Source organism: Quercus lobata, chromosome 2 (genome assembly GCF_001633185.2).
Source record: "Quercus lobata isolate SW786 chromosome 2, ValleyOak3.0 Primary Assembly, whole genome shotgun sequence".
Lineage (NCBI taxonomy): Eukaryota > Viridiplantae > Streptophyta > Magnoliopsida > Fagales > Fagaceae > Quercus > Quercus lobata.
In genome coordinates, this window is record NC_044905.1 from 64,592,977 (window position 1) to 64,606,962 (window position 13,986).

Sequence of the window (13,986 nt, forward strand, 5' to 3'; positions counted from 1 at the left end):
TTTACTGCTGAGAATGACTCTGGGTGTCATTCCATGCTTTTGGGAATACAATATAAACTCAAAGGCACTGACAAAAAGGTTCATTATTACATAAAACTGTAAACTTGAATTAACAGAGACATGCGTTATACGAAATGGAAGGTGGACCGTGGAACAAAAAAATAATGTTCGTATATACAATTTCGGAATTAACTAGATGAGTTAATCATTTGTTAGGTTATAACGAAGCAGACTATGGAAATGGTGCATGGCCTTCTCTACTGTAGGAGCGTATCTGCCAGTAGAATATGCTGGTGATTCAAGGCCCCTCTGAACACCTTCACATAGCACAATATCTTCTATCTGCACTTATTAAACCAAGTGCATTAGCCTTAAAATAAGTGATACTTGAGATAGTTTCCAGATTGATGGACTAGACAATGTTTTACCTGCACTTGTTCACTATCTTCTAAACTTTTCTCTATGAAAGCTTTGTCATCCTGAGATGAGGGGAAAAAAAAGTATAGCTCATTAGAGTACATTGCACTTGTTTTCACATATCAGAAGACCAATATAATAAAACATTGTATTCTTTTTTCTTTCTTTTTTTCCTTTCTTCTTTTGTTGGCCAACATATATAGAATTTAGACGCACAAAATATTCCAAACCACAAGCCATCAATCATTCAAATTTTCATCATAAAAATTTCATACATTTCACAAGTAGGTTAAGACTGGACTATGCATGGAGCTCACACTCAACACTCTTATCCCCAAAATGCTTCCTCTGAATCACGCATTTGAGAATAATGATTTGTCATTTCAATAGCAATTACAAGTACAATTAGGAAATTAGAGATTGAAGAAATATCTATTGCAGTTTCGCCTATCTCAGCTTTCCAACAAGATCAAGATATATAGATAGTTGCTTATTTGTCATGTTATCTTATATTGTAAGACATGCAAATCAATATGATAAGCAGGCAAGAGTATATAATAGTGAGAAGCAATCCAATGACACTAGACTTCTTCCGCCTCAACCCAAACCATTTTTATTAAATGTGGTTTAGTTGGGGACCTTGACCAGTATGAACCCAACGATGTGCAGCCCTCTTAACACAGCATGCTCAGACACATTCAAAATGTCATGCCCCAAAAAATTAATAATTTGTCTGCAAATAGCACTTAATAAATATTCCAAAATAATTTTTTTTTTTTTTTTTAAACACGAATGTAGAATAAATAAATAAAAACAAAAGAAAATCTTACATTCGATAACACTGTACAATCAAGCCAATACCTATACAGAGAGACAGCTTGGGTGGAGGATAACCAAATTATGACATGACATCCATCTAAATATTCCTTCACGATTTTTTTTATTAGTAAGTTAAACATACACCTAATGAGTTTTGAACCCATAACCTCACTTTCCATCTTGTTCTTACAGTGGAAGAAAGTGTCGTTTGAGGTAATGCTTATTGTATGTAGTACTATTTGAATTATGGACAAGATGTAATGAATTAGTGGATAAAATAAGAGATTACCTTAAGAGAAGCTTCAAGAAAGTAGTCAAATACCACTTGACATTTCCTGGGTCCTAGTGGGAGTACTAGATTGGTGTCCATCCAAGGTCCATACCTATAAGACCACCAAAGAACTCAACTTATTAGGACATACAGATTAGCTGAAACAATTCATGAAAGTAACAAATAGATGAGCCATTGCCACTTCTAACAACTGAGCAAATACCTATTGATCATGAAGTTTGGATAAATAAAAGCATATAGAGCCTTTGATCCCAGTCTATCGTAATCATCTTTCCTATCCATCGAGCCACCTTCACAACTTTGAATGCTAACCTTCTCATACATCTATCTCATAAGTAGCAACCCATCAGGAACAAAGAGAAACATCAATAAACATGAGTAATTAAACTACCAATCTAGAAGTATCAATGTTGACAGCCAAACTTTAATTTCTGGAAAGCAAGTCCAGCTCTAAAAGCTTAAATTAAAATTTAAGTAATAAAGGTAAAGTGCATTGGCAGGAATAGTTTAAGGGAGGCAGCGTTGGGCTTCAAACAGAGCCTTAAAAGGTCCAAATAGATACCATGTGTGGTCCTGGTTTCAAGCCCACAGCTGGGGATTCTTCAGCAACCAGATGGGTCCATGATTGGGCCTCACAAAGTCACAGATATGTGCCTGAATAATCTTGAATAAGGATAAAAATTAGGATATTAACAAAATGATTGTCTGGAAAAAAGGCTCAGCTATGGTTAACTTCCCATACCCTATGAATATGGGGGCTTCACTGCAAAAAAGAGAGCTTTTAAGAGAAAAAGAGTACTGAAACTATAACAAAAGTTCCTTAGAAATATTGCTGTCAAAGAGAGTTTTCTGCAAGAAAAGAGTACAGAAAGTCCCCTGAAATCACTTTACCATATAACACTGTCAGAGAGTTTTTTGAGGGAAACGAATGTTGAAATTCAACTGAAATCTCTCAAGCATATAATGCTATCAGAGAGAGTTTTCTGAGAGAATTTTTGTTCTTGCTAAAATCTGAAGAAAAACAACAGAAAATTTCTGTTTTGTTGGAACACAGAAGGAACAAAATTGGAAAGGTAGAAAATGCTTCTGAATAGATTAGAACTTGCAGGTGAAGTTGAAGAAGGCTCAAGACGAAGTCATTCTTCTTCTGGAATGCTGTATGTCCAAAACCTATGTCACTAAATAAAGAAGTGTTCTATAATCTTAAGTGCTTCAGTTTATGTATTATTTCTTGTTTAGAATCAGAGGTTGTCCTTAGGTGTAATTAACAATCAATTTTTTTATTACTTGGAAGTACAACACCAGCAATCAAATGCAGGTAATTCAGAGAAAACATTATGGTCTTCATGACTCTGTGAGAGACATACTACCATAATTTGTAACAATGAAGTACAATTTCAAAGAGGTAATAAGCAGTGAATCATACTTTGGTGGAATAGGATTGAAGCTGAAGACCTGATGCTAAGCCTTTATGTGCATATGGCACATGATATCCACCATCTAAGTAGTTGTCACAAAACACCTGCATATGGATCTCCATGCATTAAAAGTTGTAGGCATTATATGAGGCCAATTTAAAAAAAAAAAAAAAAAAAAAAAAAAAAAAAAAAAAAAAAAAAAAGAATAGAAAAAGGGAGATTCATTAAGGAGCATAATTTCAACAACATAGTTAGAAGACCACACCTTCCAGTTACATTCAATAGTGTATTCACGTCTACAGACATAACTTAGGGAAGAATCAACTCCATTGGTACTCAGTATCTCTGAACAGCTACCAAGCCATTCACTTGCCACTGTATTAATATCAGCTTCATGCCGAGATATCTCTTTGTCTAAGTTGAGAAGGACAAATGGCCCCCAAGTAGCTACTTTTATTGGTATAAGTCCAAAGTCCTACCCTCAATGACCAGAGAAAGTATCCAAATTATTCTCGAATTTAGAGGATATTGTACAAGAATTCGAATTTGATTGCTAATATAGGAATTTTCACAGCATACCTTTACATTGAAATTCTGTATTCCTGTTATCCTAGTTGCCTTAAGAAGCTGTCCATCCAACCCATACGTCCATGCCTGTAGAAAAAGTTTAGGTCTATCTGTTAAAATCATCATAAGAATATATAAAATAAACAGTTTGAGTTCAAGTTACACCTGTTGTAACTTTAAGTAATGTTACACCACTCAATATTTTTAAATTGCATGCGAATTTTGAGAAATCCATTGTTGGATTACATTATCTTCATATATTCTCCATGCTTGCAAAATTTCAAGGTGATCAAAGATTAATAGTTATGTCATCATTCAACTATTTAAATTCAAATTTTTGTAATTTAAAATAATGCATAAAAGATGAGTTTATGGATTAATTGGTAAATAACATCTAATCGACATGAAAATTGGCATGAATGTTAAGAATATATAGAACATGTAATTCAACGGTGAGATTTTCAAAATATGAATTCTATAACAAGTTATTGGGTGGTGTAACATAGTTTAAAGTTACACCAGATGTAATTTGAACTCAACTCAAAATAAACAGCATAATTTATTTTGTAATTATATTGATAGATTGACAGCTTAAAGTCGTACTCATTCCCTTCAGTTATAGGTTAGGATTAAATAACACATGGTGTAACTTTTAAGTAGTGTTACACGACTTGATAAAATTTTATCGAATTAATATTTTGAAAGTACCACCATTGGATTACACATTCTTTATGTTCTTAATACACATACCAAGTTTCTTGTCAATCGAATGTCATTTTACTATTCGATCCAAACTCATCTTTTCTGCATAATTTTTAAATACAAAAACCTAAAATTTCAGCATTTAACAAATGAGACAATTATTGGTCTCAAATCATCTAGAAATTTTGCAAGCATGAAGGGTATAATAAGAAAATGTTATCCAACGATGGATATATCAAAATTCGCATCCAAAAAAAAATTTTAAGTCGTGTAACATTACTTAAAGTTATATATATATAGGAAGGCGCTGCAGCAAAATTGATTTTTGAAGCCTAATAATCATAGTATGTATAGATCTAAATTGTTCAAACAAATCAATGACGCATAATGGTAGGCAATCTTCGAATTTCATTTGAGTTACTGAAGTAAAGTGATTTGATTTTTTTTTTATTAGTGATTTAAATCTTTACTTATATCTGTACAGGTAAATTGTATAACACATATGAGGTAAAGAGCAGAATCCTTATTTCCTAGTAAAAGTAAGTATTGAATTTGTAATTTTCACTCAGTTATCCATCATATAAGAGATGCTTAAACCATTGAATGGTCTAAACTGCCACAAAAGAAAAATTCATAATTTTTATTTAAAAAATGAGTGTGATCCCACCAACTTTGATGAGGCACTGTCCTATCATACATATAGAAGTTTCGTTAGAAAGGTACAAGGAAACAGTTGAAGTTCTGTTGGACTAGGCTGGTGGCATGATGCCTGGGGGGTGTTAATGTAATAAAGGTACCCATAACATCCCCCACGACCCTCTCCAGAAATCCAAAAAAGAAGGAGAAGGAAATGTATTTATAGCATCAGAAGCACTTGTGGTAAGATGAACAGGTAAACATTAACCCCAAAGCATGTTGACAGAGTTAAAAAAGAGCTTACATCTACTCTGTTACAGACTGTGTTGTAATTTGGTACCACCTTTCTAGCTGATTGATGCAACAATGGGCATTATGAGAAAGTTCCTGACAAAGCAACATGAAATAGAAAAAGATAGCAAAAGGATTGAAATTTAAACTTTTAGGAGTATGAGTTTCTGGGTTCAATAGACCCAAGAAAGACCAAATAATGCAGGGTAAGATCTTTAAAATAAAGGTTATGACTAATAGAGCAGTAGTGTTCATTGTACTGTAATGACTGTCCTGTACATGGCACTATGGCTAGACTTTTAAAGAGTACTTTTGTACTTTTCCTTTTATTTCAGCTGAAGTGCATGATTAATTAGATTTAATTAAGGGCTACAGTTTTAAGTTACTGGGGTTCTTGGGTTCAATCCTGTTATAAATAGAGGTTATGATAACTTTAAAAGACATCTTGACTTTTATTTATCAATTAAAATTTAGTTATTAGCTCAAAAGTTTTTTAAAGGACTTAGGGTTCACTTGATTAAGCACTCAAGGAACGGTTTTCCCTTTATTCCCTCTAAGAAACTTAGGTTTTGATGGACAATTGAAGTAAACCCTAGTCTCATAGCATTCTTAGTTGCGTTAGTTGCTATTAGAGCCAAAGACAATCCATCCTTGCATGAAGATCAAAAAGTTGGAAGAGATTGGACTCCAATTGAAGTGGTTATCTAAGCGGATTGACAAATTGTAGGCTTAAATGGTGATTTAGGAGGGGACTGCAAACTCTTGCATATACCAAGAGGTGGTCTTGAGGATGACATATATATATATAGAATATCCAACACAAGGTGAAATGGAGGGCGAAAAACTTAAAAGAATTTGTTCCATGGGATATTATGCACCAATCAATAATATTTACTCTAACAATGATAATTTGGTTAAGGTGAGTATTTCCGTTTCATTACATAATAAAGAAATTGTTCAAGAGAGTGATATAAACCTAGTGTTAGATACAGGACCTAAGAGTAGTGTTCGAACATGGAAGTTTTACACACACATGTTTGTTGGACAACACCATTGATGTTTGATGGAAGTCAATGATGATGAAATTTAGTAATTTATTAATATAACATTGTATGATGTGTCTAGCAATATAAGGAAGAGGTGATATATGATGGTCAAATCTAGAAGAGATAAAGATGGTGCTGGTCCATATTTTGGAAGAAAGCAACTTGAAATCAAATTAACTGTTTTTTTTTTCTTTGGGGCAAGTGCTTGAAATTCAAATTTAGTTTTTCTTTCAACACAGACTGTCCACAAAGTGAAACTAAAAAGAGAAACAATGTGTTTATTTTTCTGGAAAAGAAGTATCGATGTTCTTTTCATGTTATATCAATAAATGTTACTTACTAATCAAAAAATAGGAAAGTCTCAACTAGAAGAATCTTAACAGTGTCTCACCACTTAAAACAAAGCATAATATGTTGAATTTTGTTAATCAAATGAGAAATGTTTTGTCCACAACACTTCCACAACAAATCTTAAGTAACTAGTTCTAATTTGAACCAATTAATTTTTAGCCCACCAGTAATAACTGGCCACCTACTATCTGTTGTGAAGCGCTGTGAAAATATTATGGACGCAGCATTTTTTATATTCAAATATGGGTTTTTTTTGGGTTAAAGCTGGAGAGTTAAATGCTCAAGCTACTTGTGCCCTATGTTTTCTACAGAATACCTTTTCAACACAGGTTTTTAATCTCTCATATTTGGTGAGGTTTGACATGAGAAATGGCTTAGAAATGTGCTAACAGATATTAACTATCATAAGAGAAGTGCTAGTACACAACATATCTATACTATAATGGTTAGTGAAGTCAAGTGTTACTGACATGATAAGGGCAGACAAAGCAAGAGGCTTTGTGGGCAGTTCCTGATGAGACAAGGAGAGAGGCGTGATGGCGACACACATTGTGAAAGGCACGAATGTTTCCCTTTTCATCTCTACAAACCAAAAACTCTACATCACCCAATCTGCCTGTGAAAAAGTCACCTGGGTCCTTTATGTGTTCAATGCATCCTACGGCCTGCCAGCCCCTGTAGAAGACACGCTCCAGTTCTTCTTGGAAAAACGAAGGGTCTGTGTACCATGAGCTGGGAGGTGTCACAGCCTTTTCTACTGGAACCTTTGGGTCGAACTCATGGACCAATTTTCCAGCATCAGAGTTGCGGAGGAGACACTGACACGCAGTCACAGAGGGAATGGATTTGCGTTTGTGTTTGTTGGAGTGGGTTTTATCATTGGGGGGCTTTGTGGATTGTAGAAGGAAATGGGGGTTCTTGGCTTTCAGGATCATCATCATCGAGTAATCAGCCCCGTTGGAAAACCCCTGGGAAGAATACAAATAATATATACAATACAAACAGCCGGCGAAAAAAGTCCATTTTCAGGCCCCGTTTTTAGTTTACCCACTATAATACCGGCAAAATTTGGTATTTAGACTGTTTTCCGAAATATTTTTTGTAAATAACATGTGTGTCAAACTATTTAGTTAGTTGGACTGATTTTGGAATTTAAGTCTCAAAATTTAAACTATAGTGCCGTTTTTTTTAGTGGCGTTTGTCAAAAACGCCACTATATGGACCCTATAGTGGCGTTTTCTATAAACGCTACTATAGGCACTAAAAAAACGTCACTATAGTGTTTGTTTTCCAGCCCAAGCTCAAGTTTCGCAAACTCGAATTCCAAAATCAATCCAACTTACTAAATAGTTTGACGCGCATGCTATTCACAAAATTTTTTTTCTAAAAACAGTCTAAATACCAAATTTTGCCCTATAATACCCCTCAATGGAGTGCTAATTACACCTGTCAATTTGCACACATGTCCGCAGAGACTTGGGGTGTTTGGTACACCTACTTAAACACACATTTTCAATTTTAAACAATATTACATATATTTTCATACATTTTTTCACCCACATATATTTCCACACATGATTTCAAATAACAAAACACATAATTTGAACTGAAATTGTCTGTACATACATGATTTCAAATTTTCAAGTCACGATTTCAATTCAAATTTACCTAGTATACATACATGTGTAGAGGTGGCAATGGGGCGAGAGTCGAAGGATGAGATCTTTGCTCTCGCTCCGTATGGTTTTGTCCTACTCCATCCCCACCAGTGGCGGCTCTAGGAATTATTATTAGGGCGGTTACTAAGAAATTTAAATTACTATAATTTTTTTTTATTACCATTTTTTAAAGAAAAATGAAATTAGAAATTATTTTTATTGAATCCAAATTTTTGTAATTCTCAAGTTAGGGTGTTTAAAATTTTATTAAGGTGATCACAATAGGTTAGTTTAGCATATAATATTTTTTTGGCAAATGTATACATACATTATTTTGCAAGTCAAGGTGGTCCTGTGACCACCCTAGCTTTCATGTAGAGCCGCCACTGATTCCCACCTCGCATGATGATAAAAATTTTCTTATCCCATCCCGGCCCTTGGGGCCCTATGAAGCCCCACCCCACCCTGCAAAACTCTACTTCTTATTAATTTAGCCACAACCATTACAATTGTTTTTAATAAAATCTGTTTCGTTAATAAAAAATATACTTGAAATTACAAATAAATTTATCCCATCAAATCAAACTAATTTTTAGCAAAAATTGAATAATATTATTATAGTATTTAACAAGACAATATCACAACAAAAACAAAAATCTTGTAATACAAAATTAATGATTTAATAGTATATAAATTTGTTTATAATAAAGACAAAAGAAAATGTTAAAATTATTACCTTATTTCCAACCTTACTAGAGAAATAAATAAATAAATAAAAGGCAAAAAGCCTTGTTGGGTAGAATAAAATAAGCTAATGATATGTTTGTTTAAATAGTAGGGTTTTAGGGTATAAAAATTTTACAATTTAACCCTTATCAATGTAGGGTGGGGATGGGATGGGTGGGGTGGGATGGGGATGGGATGGGTCTAAAAAATCTAAACTCATTACCGCCCTGCAGTGCAGAGATAAAATCATGCCCCATTCCCGTCCCACCACCTTTGTAGAGCAGGGAAAACCCGCATGGGGAGAAGCGGGGTGGGACGGGGCAAAATTGTCACCCCTATACATGTGTGCGTGCCCATCAATGTAACCAGAACATTTTTTTTTTTTTTTTTACATTTTCTTCGTACTAATTTTTTTTATTATACATTTTTAAGTATGGAATTGCTTTCATTTTGGTCCCTTAAGTTTGATATTTTCATTTTGGTTCAAAAAGTTTGATTTTATATTCAAAATGCCCTTTTGTCTATCTCCAAAGTCAAAGTTGTCACTCAGACTGTTTTGATTTGGGCAAAGAAACGAAAAAATTGTAATACCAATTAATACTAGTGTACCAATTCTTTAGAAACCAATATTTTATTTCAACCTGCTCAGTTTCTCTTCTCTCTCTCTTCCCACAATAAACACCATCCTCATCAGTCTTGCTTGTTGGAATCCTAACCCAAAAGCGTGATGAAAGTTTTTCTCTATATACAAATCCATATATAGATATTCGACTTGGATTAAGTATGTCATTCTCTCACAGGAAACGAAAACAACCCAACATTATAAAACTTTAACTAATTTATCCACATGGGTTTCTTTGAAAAACAAAAATCCAACTTAACTAAGCCATATATGGCTTTTTGACTTGGATTAAGAATGCCCTTCTCTCACATTAGCTGAAGTAATTTCCAGAAGCCAAATACTACAAGTGCAACTAACCATGGCTAATCAAGGTATGTTATAAACAGGGGTGGATGGAGGGGAGCTAGGTCGCTAGGGGCATGGCCCCCTTGACTCTCCAAAAATTTCTCTCCCCTCTTCTATTTTTGGTATATAAAAAAAAAATTATACATAAATCAATCTATCTATCTATAATCAATACATACATACATACATACATATATATATATATATATATTTAGAGACCTCACGTGGGAAAATATGACGTTCTGCCAAGTGACCTATTCTTTACAAAGAGAACCGAAATATTCTCAAGTGTCACATTAGATATAAGAACAAATTAAATATTGACTTTTTATTTCATTTGGTTCAATGTTTTTAGAATTTTTTTAATTAAAATAATAAGTATTCTGTTTTTCCTTTGGTTTAATGTTTCAAGATTTTTCCTCCCTCACACAAACAGACTAAACTCTTTGCATTTCAATTCACTATTTTTACCTCTTGCAGTTCTACTCCTTTATTTATATCTACCTGATGAAACACAAACTCGTCAGTAAAAGTGGGCAGATGGAATCCCTTGTGGTGTGCAAGGGTATGCTCGATGAGGGTCACCGGTGTAGTGCCTGCCACAACGTCTCCGATGCCAAAGTTAGGATAATGACCAAACAAAATAAAGAATCAAAATGTGCTCTCAAAGTGTCAGTGTGTGTTCGTACCTTCTATTGACTGTATGAGAGCTTTATACCTGCGGCCTTAGGGGCTAGCCGTTGTGGTTGTTAATGCTTTCTCAAGTAACACCTCTGGTCCAATAATGAGACTTTTAAGAGGTTCCCAACGGTCTGCTTGGTTGATTTCGTAACTGCTCAGGTCATTGATTGACTGCATTGAATGACTCCCTGCCTTCGTCAGTGATGATAGTTTTCTTCGTTATTCCTGATGACTTCGTCAAGGATGCTTCCTTCGTCATTAATGTTATCTTCGTCAGTGGGATGTAGCATCGTCATTCCTATCAGTTACCCCCCAGGTTCTGGGGTCGTCGGTGACGTGTCATGACGATCACGGAAGATGAAAAGTTTTCTTGTGACTCTTGGGGTTTTGTTCCACATTTAATGCCTAGTGGCGGCGCTTCACGCAACGTGGCCACGTGGCGCATGATGATCAGTGGAATTAATGGTTGTGACCCTTGGGTTTCCCGCTGGTTTTTCAATCGTTTTTTGGCCTAAGTTTAAAACTTCTCCTCTTTTAATTTTTCTTTTACTTTTTAAAGAGCAAAATAGAAAAATACCAGTGATACTCTGAGCGTTTCTTTTCCTTGAGACTCCCTTTTCTTCAAATCATCTGCGCTGCGCTTTTGGTGTTCCGCCATTGGAGGTACGTTTCTCCTCACTGGTTTTTCCTTTTTTCTTTACTGCAGTGTAGTTTCTGATTCTTTGTTTCCTTTCCTTTTTCTTCTTTTGTTGGTCTTTTTTTTTCTGGGGATTTAGCTTGTATTGCTTTTCTTTGCCCTTCAATTTCCATGGTTGATAGTTTGGAGGTTAGGATAGCTTGCCCATCGATCTCATTTCTTTTTGCGCATCTAGGGGGGTCCTTATGTACGTACCCATTTTTAGAAAATTTTGTGTTTGAGGGCAATTGTCTGAGCGTGGTTTTGGGCAACTTGTTGCCTTTGCTCCGTCAATCGCTTAATTGGTTCGAGGGTTTAGCAAGGAGAGAATTGATGTCTGAGGTTAGGTCTAGTGATCTCGAGACTGGGTTGTCGTCTAGTGGCGACCCAGCAGAAGGGGATACAGCCGTCTCTGGTCCTCGGGAGGTTAGGGCTTTTTATGCCCTTAGGGAGGTCTGTGGTTTGGACGCCGAAACAGTGAATAGGTTCAAGGATAGGTTCCAGTTTGCGGCTAGGGTTCGTGTCTGTCTACCTAGGGACGAAGATAGGGCCTGTCACTTTTTTCCAGGCGAAGTATGCTTTTACGAGTCAACTTTCTCCTGCGGGCTTAGATTCCTCGTCCACCCGTTCCTGATAGAACTTTTGGCTTACTTCGGTATTGCTCCGGGGCAGCTCATGCCTAACTCGTGGAGGATCGTGATAAACTGTATGAAAATATGGTTGGCCTCCAACGGGGATATGATCAGGATGGGTGAGCTCACCTATCTATATCGTTTGAAAGAGTCCAAGGAGTGGGGGTATTATGAGTTAGTCCCTTGGGAGAGAAAGACAGGGATTGTCAGGGGCTTACCCTCGTCCTTCAGGTATTGGAAGTCGCGCTTTTTCTTTGTGTCTGGGGACAACTTCGAGACTCAATCCAGCAGTGATTGGGGTGATATCCCGAGGTTGCTCCGTCGGTGGGGAACCCCGACCTTAGGTGCGTCAGTATTTCTCCCCGTCGTTTAATTTTGCCACCTTTGAGGCTCTAGTCTTGCTAACTCCTTTGTTTCTTTGTTTGGTATAGTTAAGAGACGGTCTGGGCTTAAGAGCCGGTATAAGGAATGCATCGAGACTGTAATCGGGTACGCTGAGACGATTGAGAGCTGGGACGAACTGGTTGACCCCCGGTCCCTTGCATTTTACAACCTCGGTCCTGACCCGTCTCCTTACGTTCTTCGTCAAATCAGTATTGAAGGCAAAAAAAGTAAGTATTATCCTCGTCAGTGTTGATTTTTCTTATGTGCACTTAGGCATTCTTGATAAGCGTTTTCTTCTTGCAGAGATGACGACAAAATTTAACAAGGACATGTACGCGAAAATGAGATCCAAAAAGGACGAACCGCTGTCCAATCTGGGGAAGAAGACTGTGCGTGTGACCGGGAAGGGCCCTGCTCCCACTCCCCTTAATACCATTCCTCCCATAGCTTCCGAGACGACGAGGATTGCCTCTCCGACCACGTCAATAGAGGAGATCATTACTCCCGGCTCCAAAAGGTCGCGCGTGGCTGGCAAAGGAAAGGAGAAGGAGAAGGCTGATACCCGTTCGTCCACAATATGGGATGACGAAAGGTTGGCTGTGGACAAGGCTCACGAGGTTGTCACTCCAGCGGACTTGAGGGCTCTTTCCGACATGTCTTTGAACGATGTCGCCTCTCGTCATGTTCACAAACTCGTCCAGGTACAGAGTTCTCCTTACACATTTCTTCTTCTTTTTTTTTTTTTTTTTTTTTTTTTACTGACGACTCTATAATTTCTTCCAGGTGTTGGGAGAGAGCCTCCATATTACCACCGAATATCTCACTCAAGAGGCCAAGGTGGCATCTCTGACAATCCGGATGGAGGCCTTGGAGAAAGAGAACTCTGACCTGAAGAAGAACCTAATTGCCTCCATGGATGAGGCAACTTCATTGAAGGAGAAGGTCAAAGTGTTGGATGACGACCTCAGGGTTGAACGCAAGTTGACTCAAGAGAAGGATGAGCAGCTTCTTTCAGCCAAAGAAAAACTTATCACCATTGCTGCCAGATCTGTGGAGGCCTTCCAGACCACTGACGAGTACAATACCGTACTCTTCAGTTGGTATTTTAAAGGTTTCGAGCTTCTCAGGAGGTATCTTGTCAAGCATCCTTCTGGGGTCAACATGGAGAGCTTGGATCTGGAAGAGGTGGACAAGGAGATGGCTCTGGACGAAGCTGCTCAGTCTTCTGCCCCGGATGGTGATGTTCCAGAGCCTGCCACCGACGCACCTGCCGGTGAAGACGCTGCTGCTGATGCCTGACCTTGACACTTAGGAAAATTTTTCCCTTTTGTTTTATTTTCGGTGGATGCCCGTCTTGTTTTGGGCCTTTTTCTCTTTTTTTTTTTTTTTTGTAAATCTAATTCCAGAACAATCACTTATTTTGAAGACAATGTTAATTGCCCTGTGGTTATGGGTTTAAATGAAGTATACTTACTTTTTTTCAGCAGCTGTTTTGGTTGATTTATACTCGTTCATATTGTTGTACCTTGCGCTATGTTTGTTCGTCAACAATCTGTTAACTGATTGTTTTGATGATCTTGAACGCATTTTGAGTGTTGTTTTGATTCGATGGACAGTTCTTCCCTTTTCCCCTTTCTTTGTGTGAATTCGTCAAACGGGCTCTTGCCACTTGCACTTGCTAGGGGTTGTACCAGTAGTAACTTATGTCCGTCCAAGCAGAACC

At 36.9% G+C, this 13,986-nt stretch overlaps 1 protein-coding gene across 1 annotated transcript; it reads right to left on the minus strand.

Annotated features, from left to right (window-relative positions):
* On the minus strand, positions 1–7,566 carry LOC115976211 (choline monooxygenase, chloroplastic). The gene is made up of 8 exons (XM_031097370.1): positions 7,010–7,566; positions 3,526–3,600; positions 3,212–3,421; positions 2,955–3,050; positions 1,731–1,852; positions 1,526–1,619; positions 429–479; positions 1–342 (listed from the first exon to the last, which is right to left on the minus strand). The coding sequence occupies exons 1-8, from the start codon at positions 7,478–7,480 to the stop codon at positions 202–204; spliced, it is 1,260 nt and encodes a 419-aa protein (XP_030953230.1). The 5' UTR covers positions 7,481–7,566; the 3' UTR covers positions 1–201.
* Positions 7,567–13,986: the final 6,420 nt, after the last annotated feature.